Source organism: Acanthopagrus latus, chromosome 4 (genome assembly GCF_904848185.1).
Source record: "Acanthopagrus latus isolate v.2019 chromosome 4, fAcaLat1.1, whole genome shotgun sequence".
NCBI lineage: Eukaryota > Metazoa > Chordata > Actinopteri > Spariformes > Sparidae > Acanthopagrus > Acanthopagrus latus.
This window is the reverse complement of record NC_051042.1, coordinates 14686627-14703318: the sequence shown is the minus strand read 5'-3', so window position 1 is coordinate 14703318 and position 16692 is coordinate 14686627. Positions and strand designations below refer to the sequence as shown.

Sequence of the window (16692 nt, the reverse complement as noted above, 5' to 3'; positions counted from 1 at the left end):
CTACCCTGATTCTCCTTGTGCCTCTCTTGCTTGGGGGGGGGGGTGTTACATGACTAGAAAATGGAGGCTTGAGGGAGAGGTGACTTGTTCAGTGTGGAGTGAGTAGTAATGTCCCTGGTGTTTAGGATTTGTCAATCTCACCACCATTCCTGAGTTCAACTCCAGGTCAGGAAACTTCTTGTAAGGGCAGTAATAGCTCAGTCCATGTGGACTTGGTTCGGGAACTGGAAGTCTGCCTGTTTAGGTCCAGCACAGACCACAGTGTGGAGTGTGGAGTGTGGACTGGTAGTTGGAGAGGCGCCACTTCACCTCTGAGGCACTGCTTAGACCGCCAGCTGTACGGCAGCCCTGTCATTTCTACGACCAATGCATGTCCGTAAGTCCTGCGTTTGTGCAGATTTTCATGCCAATGTGTGTGATTAATAATAACAAAAATGTAAAAATTCGAGATTTCATTATTCGATTTAAATGTTTTGTTCTTTCTCTCTAATAGGATAATCACCTACCATCACCACACTTATTCGAATTGGTCAGCAGGAGAGTATGAGTAAAAAAAACACCCGCCAAGGGAGGGCACAAACCTGGGCAGCTGTAGTCGGTACAGTTCCACACTCCGCCCACACATGTGCTGAAACAGAAAGCAGAGATGTCCACAGGTGGGTAACATTAACAGCTGAGCTAATCAGCAGGATCAGTGGCAGAAATCGGACACACTGAGCCCAGGTGGTCAGATCCAAGAAGATAAAAAGGAGTGCATGGATTCTGCAGGATAATATCCAGATTTTTCATATATCATTGAGACATGTAATGTGACATGGTCTCACATGTGTACATCAAGGGTTTGTTATAGACGCAAAGGGAGTGAAAGAAGGACATTTCTGTGGGATAAATTGACAGTATTTGATCAGGTAACTTCAAGCCGCTATCCACTTTCTTCATCTACAACTCTTGTTATAATGGCATAGGAGGTAGGAGAGAGGTTAAACGCTGCTCACCAGTTGTTGCATTCCTCCTGCAGCGTCTGTCCAGACGGATAAAACATGCCGTGGTACTCACAGGGACAGTCAGAGGGTGTCACACAGCCTCCGTCCTCGTAGATTAGACCTGAGGAGAGATAACAGAAACACAAAGATGATGACTGTCATATCTTCCAGAGTTGAAAAAAATCAGACAAGATGACTATATCATGTTAATAAAGAATTGAATATTGATTTAAGCCTTTTGGAGGATGCACAAGTTATAAAGAATTAAGGAAAGGTGGTTTAATATGTGGTTAATATATACATAAACAACTAATACATACAACTACTAAAGGATGCCATTGCAGGGAGTATTTCCAGGGTAATTAACAGTACCAAAGATGAGAGAATCTGAACAGAAAATCACCATCGGGACAGTAACATCCGTCCAGGCAGGCCAGCTTGCTGTCGATGCATGTTCGCTCCAGGTTGCAGGACGCTGGGCAGCAGCTGATGCATTCCCTGTACTGCAGACCTAAAGAACACTGCTTCACTGGTCACAAAAATGAAAAACAATATAGATGTCAATATTTTAACACGGAGAGGGCCCCATGCCCTCGCGCTATCCTCTGTTCCACTACGCGACTCTCTGTAAGTTAACGTTAACGTTGTGGCAGGTGACGTTAGCCACAGTTAGTAGTTTGATTTTATGTGTCAACACCTGTATGTCTTTTCATTGAGAATCTGCCACACCAGACAGTCAAACCAAACAATTAAGGTGAGCTCACTGATCTGCTCAGCATCAGCCTACAGAAATGCACAGTGCAAACCAAACAAATAAACTTAAATTTTCTCCTAACCCTGACTGCCATATGTCACAGTTTATCTCATGAATACATTAATATAAGGAAAAAAATCTATTTATTAGATTCCTAACATGAAATATGATGAGATAAGGATACTGTATAGCCAATGTTTATTTTTTTTCCTTTTTTTATAGTTAATGCAATTCTATTTTTATGTTTCTCAAGAGGGTAGAGAGGGAGAGCGTTTCAAATTCAGCTGCTGTGGGGTTCAGTAGAAACTTGAACGTGCAGCCTCTCGGTCCTCCATGGCACACAGTTACAAACACCTGGAAAAACATACCACAAGGAGGAATGTGCTGCCTCCAGTCGTGCAGTGGGTGGTCAGCATGGGCGCAGGCCCGGGCATACTCGCTGAACACCTGGCATACCACATCACCGCTGGGACCCGACCTTCAACAGAGTAACAAACAGAGAAAGACTATTCGAGCGAAGCCAGTAGAGGTGTGGTCATAGAGGCAGGTACAGTACGATGAACTGATCAGACTGCTCAGCTAAAACAAATAACTACCCACCAGCTGGAGGACCGTCTGTTAATGAATAAATCTTCAAAATAGTGTCAAAATGTAAAGGTACAGGTGAAAAAGAGTGTCACAGTACGTTTATATCGGCGCATTCATCATTCAAGTGAATCATCTGATCAGGCAAATTTGTTTCTGAACACAGTAAAGTCTTCAGCCGTCGTCTTTGTTCCAAATCACTCTGAGTTAACACAAACAGATTAGCCAGGGCTAATGTTACTCCGAGAAGGAGGGGGCGCGTTCAGGATCGTGGATCTGAGCCACCAAGAGACACAAACGAGAGAGCTGAATTTCAGGAAAAAAGGCCAGCAGATTTCAGCACTACCTCGGACCCACAGACCGCTGCAGAGGCAGGGGTGCACAGGAGGACAGAGGCAGAATTCAGAGCACAGGATGGTGCAGGATGGTATCGATGTTAAACTGGTTACTAAAGTGTCCCTACTTTTGGAAAGTGGTGTGCACTGTCTCTGGTCTATTTTTAAATACTGCTGCCGGGCAGCACCAAAGCAAGAGATGTACAACAAACTCTCAGAAAAAAATCACCCAAGCAATTTCTCAAAAAAGGCACAATGACAGTTGCTTTGCACACACATGCTCCCCTGGGGATGAAGCCTTTCTTTTACCGATGCGCCAAATTATCACAAGATCTAAGAAACTGTAGCTATCTGTCCACATACACATGAATTTGAGACCTTGAGCTTTCATCCAAGGCCGGAATCAGGTCGAAGTGAATGTGGGTTATATCGACAGGCAGTTCTGAACCGTGTGTTCTTACATGCAGAGGTCGTTGGAGCAGCTGGCCATGTAGGACAGCGGGCTGACAAAGTCGTGGCAGCTCTGAAATGGGGGATCCAGCAGCATCGCACACACCTCCTCCACTTTCTGCAGCCACAAAACAGACACAGTTTTCAAGTCATGCAAAACTGACATCATAAATAACAGGTTTGTTTCCAGTCAGTTTTTTGTGTTGTATTTCCTGTTTATGTCAAAGGGGGATTCTCTGCAGCGGGTGTATCAAACCCCCTTACCAGCAGGACGTGAGCTTCCACTGCAGCACAGGGTGAGGGAAAGTCAGAAGGCACCATGGGACATCGGGCCTCGTGTGGCTCCGCCTCCACCCAGCTATTCCCGAACATTTCGATGTCATGAGTCAGCACACCTGGGAGGGAGAAAGAATCTGCTTTGTAAAAGGTCAGATTTGCTGAAATCACTTGAGGATCACAGTGTCGAGGTCATCCAAGGAGGGTTGACCCTAAGGCAACTGGACTCGGGCATGGTTTTCCTCTCACCCAAAGGGGAATCCAAAGTCCACACAAAGTCCACTTTCTCAAAGGCTGGACCGTTCTGCGTCCTGGCTTGATCCGAATATTACAATACATATTCAGTCATCTTACTTACTCCACAACTTTATGTATTGTGTTATAGTTTTTTGGGGTTTTTTTGTAAATTAAGTAAAATGTGTATCTGAATACACTCTTCTCCTCACTCTTGGATTGATCAGATTGCAATCTGTCTGGATGTGTGTACACCAGGTTTCTTGTGTGGACTGATTATAACCTGATCCACCAAGATGCAGGTAGATGCAGGTGACAGGAAGCCGAGCTGCTCTCACGCCCCCGCAGTCAGATTTTAGAAGTGATAACTTAAACTGCTGTGTAAGTATCTGTGTAGCCTAGACAACTGGACATCTACACTACAGGACACTGCAAAATGTTTGATTATGACACAGACAAAACATTCTTTACCATAACTCGTCTTCAGGTCGTCCTGGACGTCTGCGTTGAAGTTCCCACACAGGCCGCAGGTTCTGCCCACAAACTCGGGGCTGAGTTTGATATAAACGGAGCCGCTGCGTCCCTCCCAGGCCAGCGTGAAGCCGTGCTGCTGCGTCACCAGAACATACTGCGAGATGTGCTCCAGCTGCAGGTCATGGATGTGATGAGGCAGCTGCAAACTAAAAGGCAGAGACAGTGAACACACCACGGAAAACTGAAACGAATTGTCAGTCCTGAGATAAAGAATTCCTTAAATGGAGAAAGTGGGAAATACATATATAGTAAGTATGAGGATGCTCTGTTGTGTGTTTTGTTGTATCGCTGACCTTTGGCCTTTGAAAGTCACGTTGGTGGCGTGCAGCCGAACCTCGCCCTCCCACGGGAGGAAGAGGCTGACGGATCGCTGGCAGGTGTAGGGGGCGGAGCTGCAGCCCGGGTCGTTGTGGACCTGCAAGCAGCGAGATGCAACGTGGAAACACAGCATGTTCATTTTTGTTCAGGAAGCAGTTAACAGTTATTATTGAAACTGTAGTTCTAAAGTTTCATGCCACACATTAAACCTTTTAAAGGATCAAACCAGAGTTTTTTCATGTTTTCCCCTCCATCAACTACAAATCCTAACATAGCAGGTTTGTCAGTGGTTCCCACAACACCTTAAACTTAAACCTGCAGTGAAGAAGATGTGTCTCCCCCTTCTGGTAGCGAGACTAATGACTCAAACACTGCTGACGTGCTTGTGGCGTCGTAGCCTATTCCTTTGGTACAGTCACTCCCATCGTCAGCTCTGGCACTCTGGCAAATCAGTCTTTGCTGGTTCATGTAAAACACTTATCTTCTTCTAACCCTTCTGAACACAGTAGATATAGAGCAAATGATACCACTACGACAACTTCTGGTGGCATAACTGACTCAAGGTTCTGTTGGAAAGCCAGTTCTCTTGATCCTCAAACTTTAATTTGTGTCCTGACATCCTGATGATTTGTTGAAGCATTGAGCAACATTCTAGAAATGTTATTGAACCTCTGAATTTTTATTTCTGCATCTTTTTTTTCTTTTTTGCGGTTCTACGTGACAGCATCTGTTTCACACTGACAGCGAGCTGATGTCGGCCAAAGAGATGAAAAGCATCCATTGCTTTGGCCTGATTCTGATATTTCTTTGTTTTACCTTCTCTGATTGATTTTCTTTAGTTAAAGAAAGTTATGTCAGCAAAGGGCCGACTTCAGTTCAATCATGCAGTATCTCTAATGCATTTTCTGCAAACCACAGACACTACACCAGCTACTGAAGAAATGTAGAAAACAAGAAAAAACTCAAAGTAAAAAGATAAGTTAAAAGTAACACGCACACGCACACACACACACACACATCAGTTTGATTCTATTTTATGCCTTCTAACACGTTCAGCATTGTATTTTGGGGGGTTATTTTTGTTTGTTTATTTATGATTTTCTCCTTTTTATTAATATAAGTATTTTAACGTACTATCAATAATCATCATGCATTTGGATCTTTCCATGTTCGCTGTTTGGGTTGGTTTTCCCATACACGGATACAGTATCTGCTGCCTTTTCAGGGGAACAAAGTCGCGGTCTGTTGCAGATGCTTTCAAGGCATAGTGGGTAATTGCAGTATTTAATGGTAATTGACTCTAATAACCAGATAGCTTTCACTAATCTTCAGAGCAAATCTTTTCCTCAGGCGGAGACTAAACCTCGCAGAAGTCAGAAAGGAGAGTGTGTTTTAGAGCAGGACGCCGCAGAGTCCAAGCGTTCCTCGACTGGGAGGCAGGCGTCGGACCGAAGCATTCTGGGCAGCTTCTAGTCGGGAGGATTTATTTTGTCGAGTCTGGACTGACCTGGACGACGATGCTGGCCTGGGTGGTTTCTTCACAGTCCCTCAGCAGAGTGTATGTGCACCGACCGGGGAAATAGTAGTAGAGGCCATCAAAGGTCTCAAAGTTGTACTGGCCCCACGTCCTGCATGTCATCTCCCTCTCGAAGCCAGGATTTGGAACTAGGCAGAAAAATTGGGGTGGAAAAGAATCGATTTTGAAAGAATTTCTCATCACTTAAATGCACAGTATACAATTCCTGCAGCCAGTTGTCTGTCAAAACCTACGTCAAGAGACGTAAGTAGCATGGGATCATGGGAGGAGAATATAATAGAGGTTGCAGGCTAATTCTGCCAGTTTTCTCAGCATGAAACAGGAAATGATGAAGCAGATTACTGCACTAATATCGATTTGATTGCATTTTCGATTCTAAAGTCACAGTTTGATTTGATTCTCGATTTTTACATTCATTTTTTTAAAGCACGGGTTGCTATGCCATTTTTAGACTAGACTTTTATGTAATATAATGTCTGACCTTTGCTCGCAATGTACCACGCTACATTGTCAAATTCAAAACATTTATTAACAACATAATGTAGCAACAACTTATATCTTCAATAACTTTAAAAAAATAAGAGCTGAAATTTTCTTTGAAATAAGTGCAAGCGATGCTGCGCTAACTAAGCAATTTTGCCCATAACACTATAAACGCTGTATGACAAAATTTAGGACGTTGAAATGACTTCGTCTTATTCATTTCATTACCACCAACTTGGTGAAAAACATTATTTTCATGTTGTGCAAATAGCCCCTCATTTAAGACATTTAAATGGACTCAAATGGGTTCTAGAAAAAAGAATGTCAGGTGTGTGGTTTACCTGTCTGACATCTGTGTCCAGTGGCCTGATACAAGCTGCAGTCACATGACTCGGACTGAACACACTGTCCACCATTCAGGCAGGGAAACACACATGGATCCGCTGAGAGACAACAAACAAACCAACAAACAATTAATTGGACTAGAAATAATCATTCTCCCTTTTTTGGTTTTGTCACACAAAGTTTCATCACTAAGTCATTTAGATTCACCTGAATCGTACCTGATAAAAGTCTACTTTATCATTACTATGAATTAAACTAAATGTACTGTTTGTGCTTCCAGTTTCTAATCATTCAGTATTTCACAGAAACATTTCTGAAACATTTCTTGACTGGCCATGTAATATATCTCAGCCGCCGCAAAATGTTCTCCATACATCCATGCACACAAACAACAAGACAACATCTGTCAGCACTCATATGCAGTTGCAGGGCCCCAAAAAAACATTCAAGTCACTGAACGCACCACCAGTCACCAAACAATGGCTGCTCATCCTGCAGTAACACCATCTGCTCAGTGGACTTACGGCTTCGTCTGTCCAGTCAGCCATGTCCCACACAAGTATATGTACTATATAGGGGTCTTGGTGTTGGGGGATGGTGGGGGGGTGGGGGGGTGTTAATGAATCAAACTAAATGTCATCTGCACACATTTAACACCCATATGAACCATATTTAGATTCCATCCATATAAACCTACCTGGAGTCCTACGAAGTGATGACTTCAAGGCTTCCTTCGCCTGCCTGGTGAGCTGTGAAATATTAACTGGATGCTCATCTGGGGAAAAGACTCCACTAACTGAGTTGCCCGGTGATGGTGAACCAGGTGATGATTGGTTTAATAGTACTGCACTGGTCAGGGATTGGTCAGATGGTGGTGAATCTGATTGGTAATGTGATGTTAAACTCAGTGATACGTGGAGTGAAGTTTTTGAGCTGTTTTTGAATTGATTAGCTGTTATTAATGTGGGTGGTGAGTGGCTGTACATTGGTTGTACATTGGATGGTGACTGGCTGGATTTTGGTGTGCTTGTTGGTGATTGGCTGGGTGGTGTTGTTCTGCTTGTTGATTGGCTGGCTGTGGTGGTTGGCGATTGGCTAGGAAGTCTTATATTTGTGGGTGACTGAACAGATTGCACTTTACTGGCTTGTGATTGGCTAGCTTGTACTGGGTTAGTTGATGGTTGGCTGACTTGTTTCGTGGTGGTTCGAGATTGGCTAGTTTGTGTGTTTGTGCGTCCTGATGATTGACTGCTTTGTGTTGTGTGGTCTGGTGATTGACTGGCATGTGTTGTACTGCCTGGTGATTGGCTGGCTGATGCTGTGATGGATGGTGATTGACTGGATGTTTCTGGGTTAGTTGATGTTGGGCTATCTGGTGTTGTGATGGTTGAAGATTGGCTACTTTGTGTTGAACTCCCAGTTGATTGGCTAGTTTGTGCTGTAGTGGTTGGTGATTGACTGGTTTGTGTTGTGCGTCCTGGTGATTGGCTGGTGTGGTTTGTGCTTCCTGGTGATTGGCTGGTTTGTGTCGTGCTCCCTGGTGATTGGCTAGCTGATCCTGGGCTGGTTTGTGATTGGTTGGATTGCGCTGTCTTGGTTGCTGATTGACTGGCTGCTGCTGTACTGCCTGGTGATTGGCTGTCTTGTTCTGTGCTGATTGGTGATTGGCTGGATGTTTCTGATCTTGCTGGTGTTTGACTAGATGTTGATGTGGTTGCGGATGATTGGTCAGAGCTGATGGTCCATGAGGAGGTCGGTGTCCTCTTTGTGCTGGAGGACACTGGGTTGGACGTCAGCTTGGACGCAGCAGTCCTGCTGACCGGCGAATGACTGGAGGAAGACATGTTGGCTTCTAATGCAGCAGCTCCTGTCTGGAGGTCCTTCAAGGAGAGAAACTGAATCAACAAGTATTTCATGCAACAGTTGCAACCATTCAGTCATAAAGCCATAATCCCATCCGGTCTTGCAATGTTTCAGAGGCTCTTCCAACCGAATATATTAAATCTGATCATTTTCATATTGGCCCTTGGCACAAAGACAGGGAGGAGGCAATTTCAGCAACACAAAATTAAGTCCCTGTAACGCCGTCTGATTCTTTTAATTAATTCCATAATATCAACCAAATCTGGAAAAACAAGCTCAGCTCTCGGGTGACAGATTAATAAAGCTTTGATTAAAATGTAAGACACCCAAAGCTTTTTACAATTATGTGTTCTGTTTGGGGCAAAAATTCCTCCCAGAATTACGCTGGCTGTTGCCAAACCAGAGTCCTGACTTTTGAGGATGGAACTGAGGGCAGCGCTGGGAAAAGAAGAGGCTGGATAGAAAAGAGCTGTCATCCAGCCTTCATTAACAACTCCTCTGTGACTTCCAACTCAGCTTTCCCATCCAGGTCGACAACCCCACCTCCCTCCCTCCCACCATGTCCCCCCCACCCCGTGTGTTTTTCCCATTTTGGAGGATCTTTGTCGTATGAGATATGAAGTGAGGGGATGTTTACGCAGAGGTTTTCTGAATTAAAATGTGAATCGCTTCTTGTCAGTTTGTGATGCTAAAATGAAGCCGTCCCACAAGGGAAAAACTTGGGTTGAGTTGCATGTCTAGAGCCTTTTTTCGCACAATAGCTTGTCCTTATTTTGATGGACAGATATTAAGCAGAAAATACAGAGTAACAGCCGCTTTAGTTTTAAAATATTGGCATTCACAGAAACCATCAGTCGGACATTTTCTTCCACCTGGTTACCTGAGCTCTCAAACCAGGTCTTTCATCTCAAAGAGCAGGAACAAAGCAGATGGTAAGAGTGACGGGTGGGCGGGTATGAGGGTATGTGTGGCTATGCATTATTAATCAGTGATCGGTATCAGGAGATATCGAGACTGAGCAGGTCAGACCTTGAACACAGCAGATGTCACGATGCATTGATTGAACTAAGAGCGGCGTTAAAGCTCAGAGATCTGACATGAGATAGATCTGCTCCGTGACCTGTGCTACTAATTGCTTTGTTGGTTTACTAACCTAACCTATACCTTGGACCGGATTCTCACGCCTCCCTGAGCCAAAGGGAAGCCAGACAAAAGGAGCGACAGCATTCAGGTAGATTGAGGGTCCGATAGAAGAAGGGTGAGACAACAGACCAGCTACTGTATATTCCTGCTGGGACTCCCTCACATGTCGGCATCCGGGGGAAGCAAATGTCACTCGGAACAATTTTACGACTTTTGCATGCCTTTAAGTGCCCATCAGCTCGTATCTTTGCGTGTCATCAAGTTGAGTTTCGGTCAGGTCTCGCGGGAAACGTGTCCTTTCTTCGTGGTTTTCTTTTGTGCAGACATACATGTAAGCACGTATGCTTGCACAAAAAAAAAACTGTAATACTACAATAAATCGTGAAAATACTACGTGAGAAAACATTTCTAAACTGAATTTGGATTGTCATGTAGTATCTGGAAAACCTTTGAAGAATCATGACTGCCACTTTCTTAACAGTCAACAACATGCATCTGAAAGTACACAATACGATGTGTTATCCATCTAGAGAAGGTGTATATTTACAATCTTGTGTATATCAAAATTGTATAAATATGTGGTTATACATCTGCTGTTATGCATATACTGTTGTGAAGCTACATCTATAAGCAGTTGGTGAATATATCTGAGGTTTATACAGGAGCACTGGGTATTAATCATTGGAATAAAATCCCCTTAGGTGATGGTTGTTGTTTCCTTTCCTCTGTGTCTTGGTGTGAGCGGCGCAGATTTTTGGGGTGATCTCTGACTGTGTGTTTGCCGCCTGAAGCAGCTCCATCAGCATCAATGATCAATGCGGCTGCCTACCTGCCCTCCCTGGGAAGCGGTGTCCCATTTCTGCTGCTTTATCCTGCTGCTCCCGCTGCTGGGACAGAGAGAACAAGGAGAGGTTTGTTCCCGCTGCAGCATTCCCCCTGACACCACGAACCCACCACCAACCACGAACCCACCAAACCAACAAATAACAAAAAAAAAAACTATCAATCAACCAGATGACTACCGCCAGCTACATGAAATAATACTGACCAAGGGCAACCTAAAACAACCAGGGCTGCACCAAACAGTCATTTTAATATCAGTTTGATCTGCAGATTGTTTTCCCAATCAGCTGACTGATCAGTTGGTCTATAAACCAAACAGAAAACATTGAAAAGCTTGCAATTTTCCAAAGCATGATATGACATATTTTCTTCAACCAAACAGTCCAAAAAATAAATAATATCTTCTGTCACTCAACTTCCATATAGAGGACAAAAAACAGAAAATATCAACACTTGAAAAGCAACATTCAAGTCGTCACTGATAGTCAGTACTGAAAAAATAACATATCTTGTTGATCGACTAATTGATTAATCGTCATTTTTTTCATATTTCAGCCAATGTTACTAAATAATATTTGTATTATAGCCTATTTCTACAATTTTTATTATTGCTAATTGAAATATGAAATGGGACACAAAAAACACAAAAAATATATATTCTTTAAATCTAATGAAATATAAATTCAGTCATTTGAAATATAAATAAAATGTAGCTTGTATACACTTGACATTGAACTAAAATATCAAAATTAAATTACTGCAACATACAATGATTCTAAGATTATTAAATATAAAAAAAAATAATAATAATAACTCACTTATTAAATTCCTCCCTGTTAGAAAGGTTCACTCTCTCAACACCCCAGGACAGATGCGCTGAAACCAGACAAACAAACAAAATATAAGATAGTCTCATAAAAATTAAAATGTATCAAGTCCATGTAACTCCCATAAAAGGAGAACAAATAAAGTGAAAAGACAAAAGCCAGATTAAGTGACAAACTTGAAAAGACAGTCAGCTGCTCATGTGAGAAATGAACCCGCTGACATCTGATTTACTCTCAACTTTAAAACGGAACATTTACAAATCCTTACTTTGTGTTTTCCATTTAATCCTCCAAACAGCAGATCGGACACAAAGCTTGTGACTCACCTTGATAAATTAGGACAAAATACAAAGATAATAAGTGAAAAAGCCTTCTCCAGCTCCGTCTTAAATAGGGATCCATTCGTGTTTCGCGGATCCGCAGTCAGTCGGGTTTGGACAGCATCACCTGTTGAAAAGCCTCCGGCTGGACTCCCGCTGCTCCCTGCGCTGCTCCATCCGGCTCATCCCCGAGCGGCCCGCCGCGCGCCTCAAGAACCGAGGCACCTGCTCATTAGCATAAAATATGCACAGGTGGGCGCGCGGGTGGGCGTGGCCGGGACGGGCCGATGACACAAGCACCGCTGCTGCCATACTGATGATCAGAGCAGCGGACTGAAGATAAGAAGTAAAGCACCTCTATATCCAGGCTAGGCTTGATTCAGCGGTTTCAACATTATTTAAAACCAAATGTAAGTAACCACAGTGATGTGTTCTTGGACCAGTCTCAGTTTGCTGTTTACAAAAAAGTCTAAATCAAACGTTACCAACATGAAGCGACAAGTGTAACTGAGCAGAAGCCATGAGAACAGCGCCCCTCTGTGGTCCGCAGCCAGTGGAGCATCACAGCAGCATGTGGGGGGAACAGAGACCATCATGCACAATGAAACTCACAGGATGAATCCTAAGATTCAATTTTCATCACATTGGCAATAAAACCGAGGTCTGACAGATTAAGAGAAACTTTGATTTTTTGTCCCTCTTTCTGGTGCTTTCTACATAAATGTCTGACCTACTAACTACCTCTTTAAAGTCAGCTTTATTTGTTGCTTATCAATCAAACATTTGCATTGATGATATAATGAACAATGTAGAGAGATGAGAGCGATGTTGAGGAAGGTTCTCAGTCGTTCAGGTCACGTTAATTCAAAGTTCTGTATCGTAGGCAACTGGACTTTCACCTCTCATCTAAGAGGCTTCCTCAGTTCTACCTGACCAGCACAGTCTGGACATCAGAGTCCACAGGAGGTGGCCTCCGACATCACCCACCTACAATGCAGCACTGAGTTCCCTCCCCAGACAGCTTAACATACACCTGGGCTCACCTATTCATACCTTGGGTCAACAAGCCCACGGCTGTAGCTCAGCGGGTAGAGCAGGTCGACTAGTGATCGGAAGGTCACTGGTTCAAATTCCAGCTCTGGGCAGGGCTGAGCTGCATGTCGAGCGAGACACTGAACCCCACATTGCTCACTAGTGAGGGCCCTGCGATGAGCTGGCGTCTTATCCAGGGAGTACCCTGCCCTCGCCCTGAGACAAGGCTGGGATTGTCTCCAGCAGCAACACCCCGTGACCCCATGGAAAGGGATAAGCGGTTCGGACAATGACATGACATGTTTCAAACAGAAACTGTTTAAGGTCCAGTGTGTTGGATTTAGTGGCATCTAGTGGTGTGGTTGCACATTGCAACCAACTTAACATCCCTCACCCTACCTACCAAAAATGCAATAAGTCGTAGGCTAGAGTCAGTTTTAATTTTTTTGTTAATTTCTTGGCTACCGTAGAAACATGGTAGTGTAAGATGTTGGAATCCATGGAGGAGGACCCACTCCCACTAAATATATAAAACCCTTACAGTAATAATAAAAACAATTCTTGGTTTCAGGTCATAATACACTGATAAAAACAAAATAATTGCTATAGTAGTCCATTTTTGTCATCATGGTGATGTCACCTATAGGTTTCTGATAAGCCAGAATGAGTGGGTGGTACCAGTGGGCGCCATCTTGCCAGAACCTGATTCCTCCTTCTCCTGGCTAATCAATAATGGACACGCCTTGCTAGAAGCTGCCAACCTAGCTCAGGATAAAAAAAAACTGTGATCCACATTTAAATATGTTTATTTAAGTTACCAATTAGCCTGAATATCATTATTGTGCTTTAGCTTCAAGATAGTGAGCAAACAGTCAGCACCAAGGGTGTGTGTGTGTGTCCGTGTTTGTGTTCAGTTGTGTCTTTGACAAAACTCAAAAACTCACCAGAGAGTCTTTCTGTTATTCCACAGCGTCTTTTCTTCTAACCATCTCTTCTCTGAAGTAAAGTACAGTAAAGTAAAGAACTCCTCATGCCCTCCTGAACATGGGTTTGTTCTTCCTGAAGCTTGGCAGCTTCAGCAGAGTTTTGCCACTCGATGCTGGGATGCTCATCAATCCAAAACACCGGCGCCTGTGCCTCCGCCACTGTCTCTTAGTCTAATTAAGCACACAGCAAGTCGTATTCACAGCCACAAAAAGTCAAGATCAGTTGTTAGCTGAGGTGAAGCCCGGCATGCAGCTCTCGGCTAGCTGTCACTCAAAGCTCTTTTTTCACCAGGCTGTAAACATTTAAACGTGGGCTTTCTCTTCACTAAAGGAACTGCAGTTTTGGTTAATTTGCTTTGGCTTTATTTTGGTCGCCATTTGATTTCTGCCGAGAGTTCCTCCTAAATCCTACGCACTGGGGCCTTTGATATTTCCGTCTTTGTTGGGCGTCCTCTGGATGCTGTTCACACTGTGACGACCTGATCTGAACCCAAACATACCACCTCCCAATACCCGACAGGAAACACACACCTTTCACATCACTGGTGACCCCAGTGTCACCAGCTGCACATGATTTCTATTAGCATGTGAAAGTCTGGAGGAAACTCCTGCGTCTGTCTGTCTGTCTGTCTGCCGTCTGGCTAAAAAAGGCCTTTGACTGACTGAAGCCCTCAGAGACCCCAACAGGCTTTGTGTCGCCCAGCCAGGAGGTGTCTGCTTTCATAAATGGAAACGGGACCAGCAGAGAGGGCGGCAGAGTGGAGGTAGGGTTTAAGAGGCAACATTAAAAAAAAAAAAAAAAATGGACGTGTGTCTGATTCTTAAGTGCGATTAGTCTGGTGCTCTGTCACACACACTGTTTCAGGTCCTTGTCTTTACGGGCGTGCAGACTGAAGCATCCCTCTGACGCATACAAGGCTTTTGCCCCATCACACACACACACACACACACACACACACACATACACACATGCAGTGTACAGGAAAGCTGGCGCCTGCTTTGTGCCCTGCAGACGGCTCATTAAAGCTCCCATGAAATGACTGATTGTTTTCTGTAGATTTATGTGTTTCTTGCATGAAGTTAGATGTTGTGCACCTGAACAATACGTCTCATAATATTTTATCTCAGTACTCTCTGACCTCACTAACCTGTGTACTAACATTTTGACCTGATGATGATGATGCTAGAGAGAAGTTAATGGATCAACAAAGTCTACACAACAAGGAGTTTTCAGTAGCGTGTCGCCATTCCATGACCTGAAGCAACGAGCTAGCCAAACATTTAAAAGGTACACAACTCCATCAATTTTACACATTAAAGTGTGTTTACAAGTCTTGGGGATAACTATAGCGTATGTAAAAAAGTAGTATACAGCCTTTTGAGGCTCCAGAGGAAGCCACATATCACCTTTCTTAACACATGTCATCTTCTTGCTTTTCAAAACATAGCATCTACATTACCCATAATGCAATTGGGTCACTGAGTGACATCACTGGAGGCAATTTTTCAGATTGCGTGCAGCTTCCTCCAGAGCCATAAAAGGCTTTTACTATTTTTTTCACATAAAAAGTTGTATTCCCCATGACCTGTAAACACAATGTATATGTTTAATGTGTAAAACTGATGTAGCTCCCCTTAAATTCTCTTAAATTTAAAGCAGGCTTTGCCTCCATCTTATAAGCGTTGGAAGAGGTTCAGTACAATGTGAAGCTTAAAAATAATGGTCTTTTCAGAAACTAGATGAAATATGGAAACTGCTTTTATCACTCATCAGAACTCTAGATATTATGCCCGGTTTGGGGTATTCTGTTTTCTATTTTTCCTGAGGAGAACATGAATATCGGTGGCGCTGTTGAAAGGTGCAGCATGATGCTTCAGTGGTTGACACTGAAAAAAACATGCACATTAGATTAAGACACTGGCCTCCATCTGGAGCTGCCCACTGATAAAGATTTGTCAATAAAAAAAAAAATACAGATCAACAGCTCCACAAACTGAGTCATCCAAAATCTGGACATAAACCGAGCGAAGACATAATTTTAGCAAAGTGCACCTAATAAACTGCCAACTGAAAGTAGACATCTTATCTGTTTGTGTAAATAAACCAAAACAGATGCTACCTGGAGTAAAGTGGCAGCACAGGGCAGGAATCATGCTGACGGGGTTACAGTTTACATCTGTAACTGGTCAATGACATCAATCTCCTCCTCATAAAACACATCAGACCTGTGGCTGTACAAACCAAATCAGGTGCAAAAGAAAACACTCATTGTTTGGAATTTGAGCATATTGGAGACTGTACTCGTTGACTGAGAGATCATTCAGCCAACACTTCCACCATCGTCTTATATATGAATAAAACAAACTGTGGGTTTGTGCACACAGAGGAAGAAATCATGTACATGAACCATTTCTGATCTAATTATGACAATCTATATGGAGTTTTTGAATCCGGTAACTCGTCAGTGAATTATATTAAATATTTTTCTTCTCAAAATCATGAGATAGAAGATGAGATAGAGGAGACAGCTGACAGCTGCTGCATGTATCAGAGCTTTTCAAAGGGAATATTGGAATCTTTCATCCATCAATCTTCCATTTCTCTTCAGTTTCGAGTCACTCAGGGTCTGAGAGCCGCTCGCCTCTCTGGATGCAAACAGCAGCAGGAAAAAACACGTGTCGTTTCTTGATAGCAGGAGGAAAATTTATAATTCAATTTGTTATTAAATATCTGTCAGTTATGTTATATTAAGAAATAGAAAGCTTAAAACTGAGGCCACAATATGTCCTACAGAGGGGGTGACCGCAAGATAACTAATGAAAACAAATCAGTCACGTCTCCTC

The 16692-nt window shown here is 43.2% G+C and overlaps 1 protein-coding gene across 1 annotated transcript in view; it reads right to left on the bottom strand.

Moving 5' to 3' along the window:
- Positions 1-12485, bottom strand: part of otog (otogelin) — a 50835-nt gene extending 38350 nt beyond the window's left edge. The window contains exons 1-14 of the mRNA XM_037096809.1: positions 11837-12485; positions 11502-11559; positions 10670-10724; positions 7532-8714; positions 6831-6932; positions 5977-6134; positions 4445-4566; positions 4089-4297; positions 3372-3502; positions 3119-3225; positions 2106-2215; positions 1387-1512; positions 996-1104; positions 582-628 (exon numbers count right to left, since the gene is read on the bottom strand). Coding sequence (XP_036952704.1) covers positions 582-628; positions 996-1104; positions 1387-1512; positions 2106-2215; positions 3119-3225; positions 3372-3502; positions 4089-4297; positions 4445-4566; positions 5977-6134; positions 6831-6932; positions 7532-8714; positions 10670-10724; positions 11502-11559; positions 11837-11912 — 2593 coding nt within the window. The 5' untranslated portion in view covers positions 11913-12485. The remainder of the gene's footprint in view (positions 1-581; positions 629-995; positions 1105-1386; positions 1513-2105; positions 2216-3118; positions 3226-3371; positions 3503-4088; positions 4298-4444; positions 4567-5976; positions 6135-6830; positions 6933-7531; positions 8715-10669; positions 10725-11501; positions 11560-11836) is intronic.
- Between the last annotated feature and the right edge of the window lie 4207 nt (positions 12486-16692).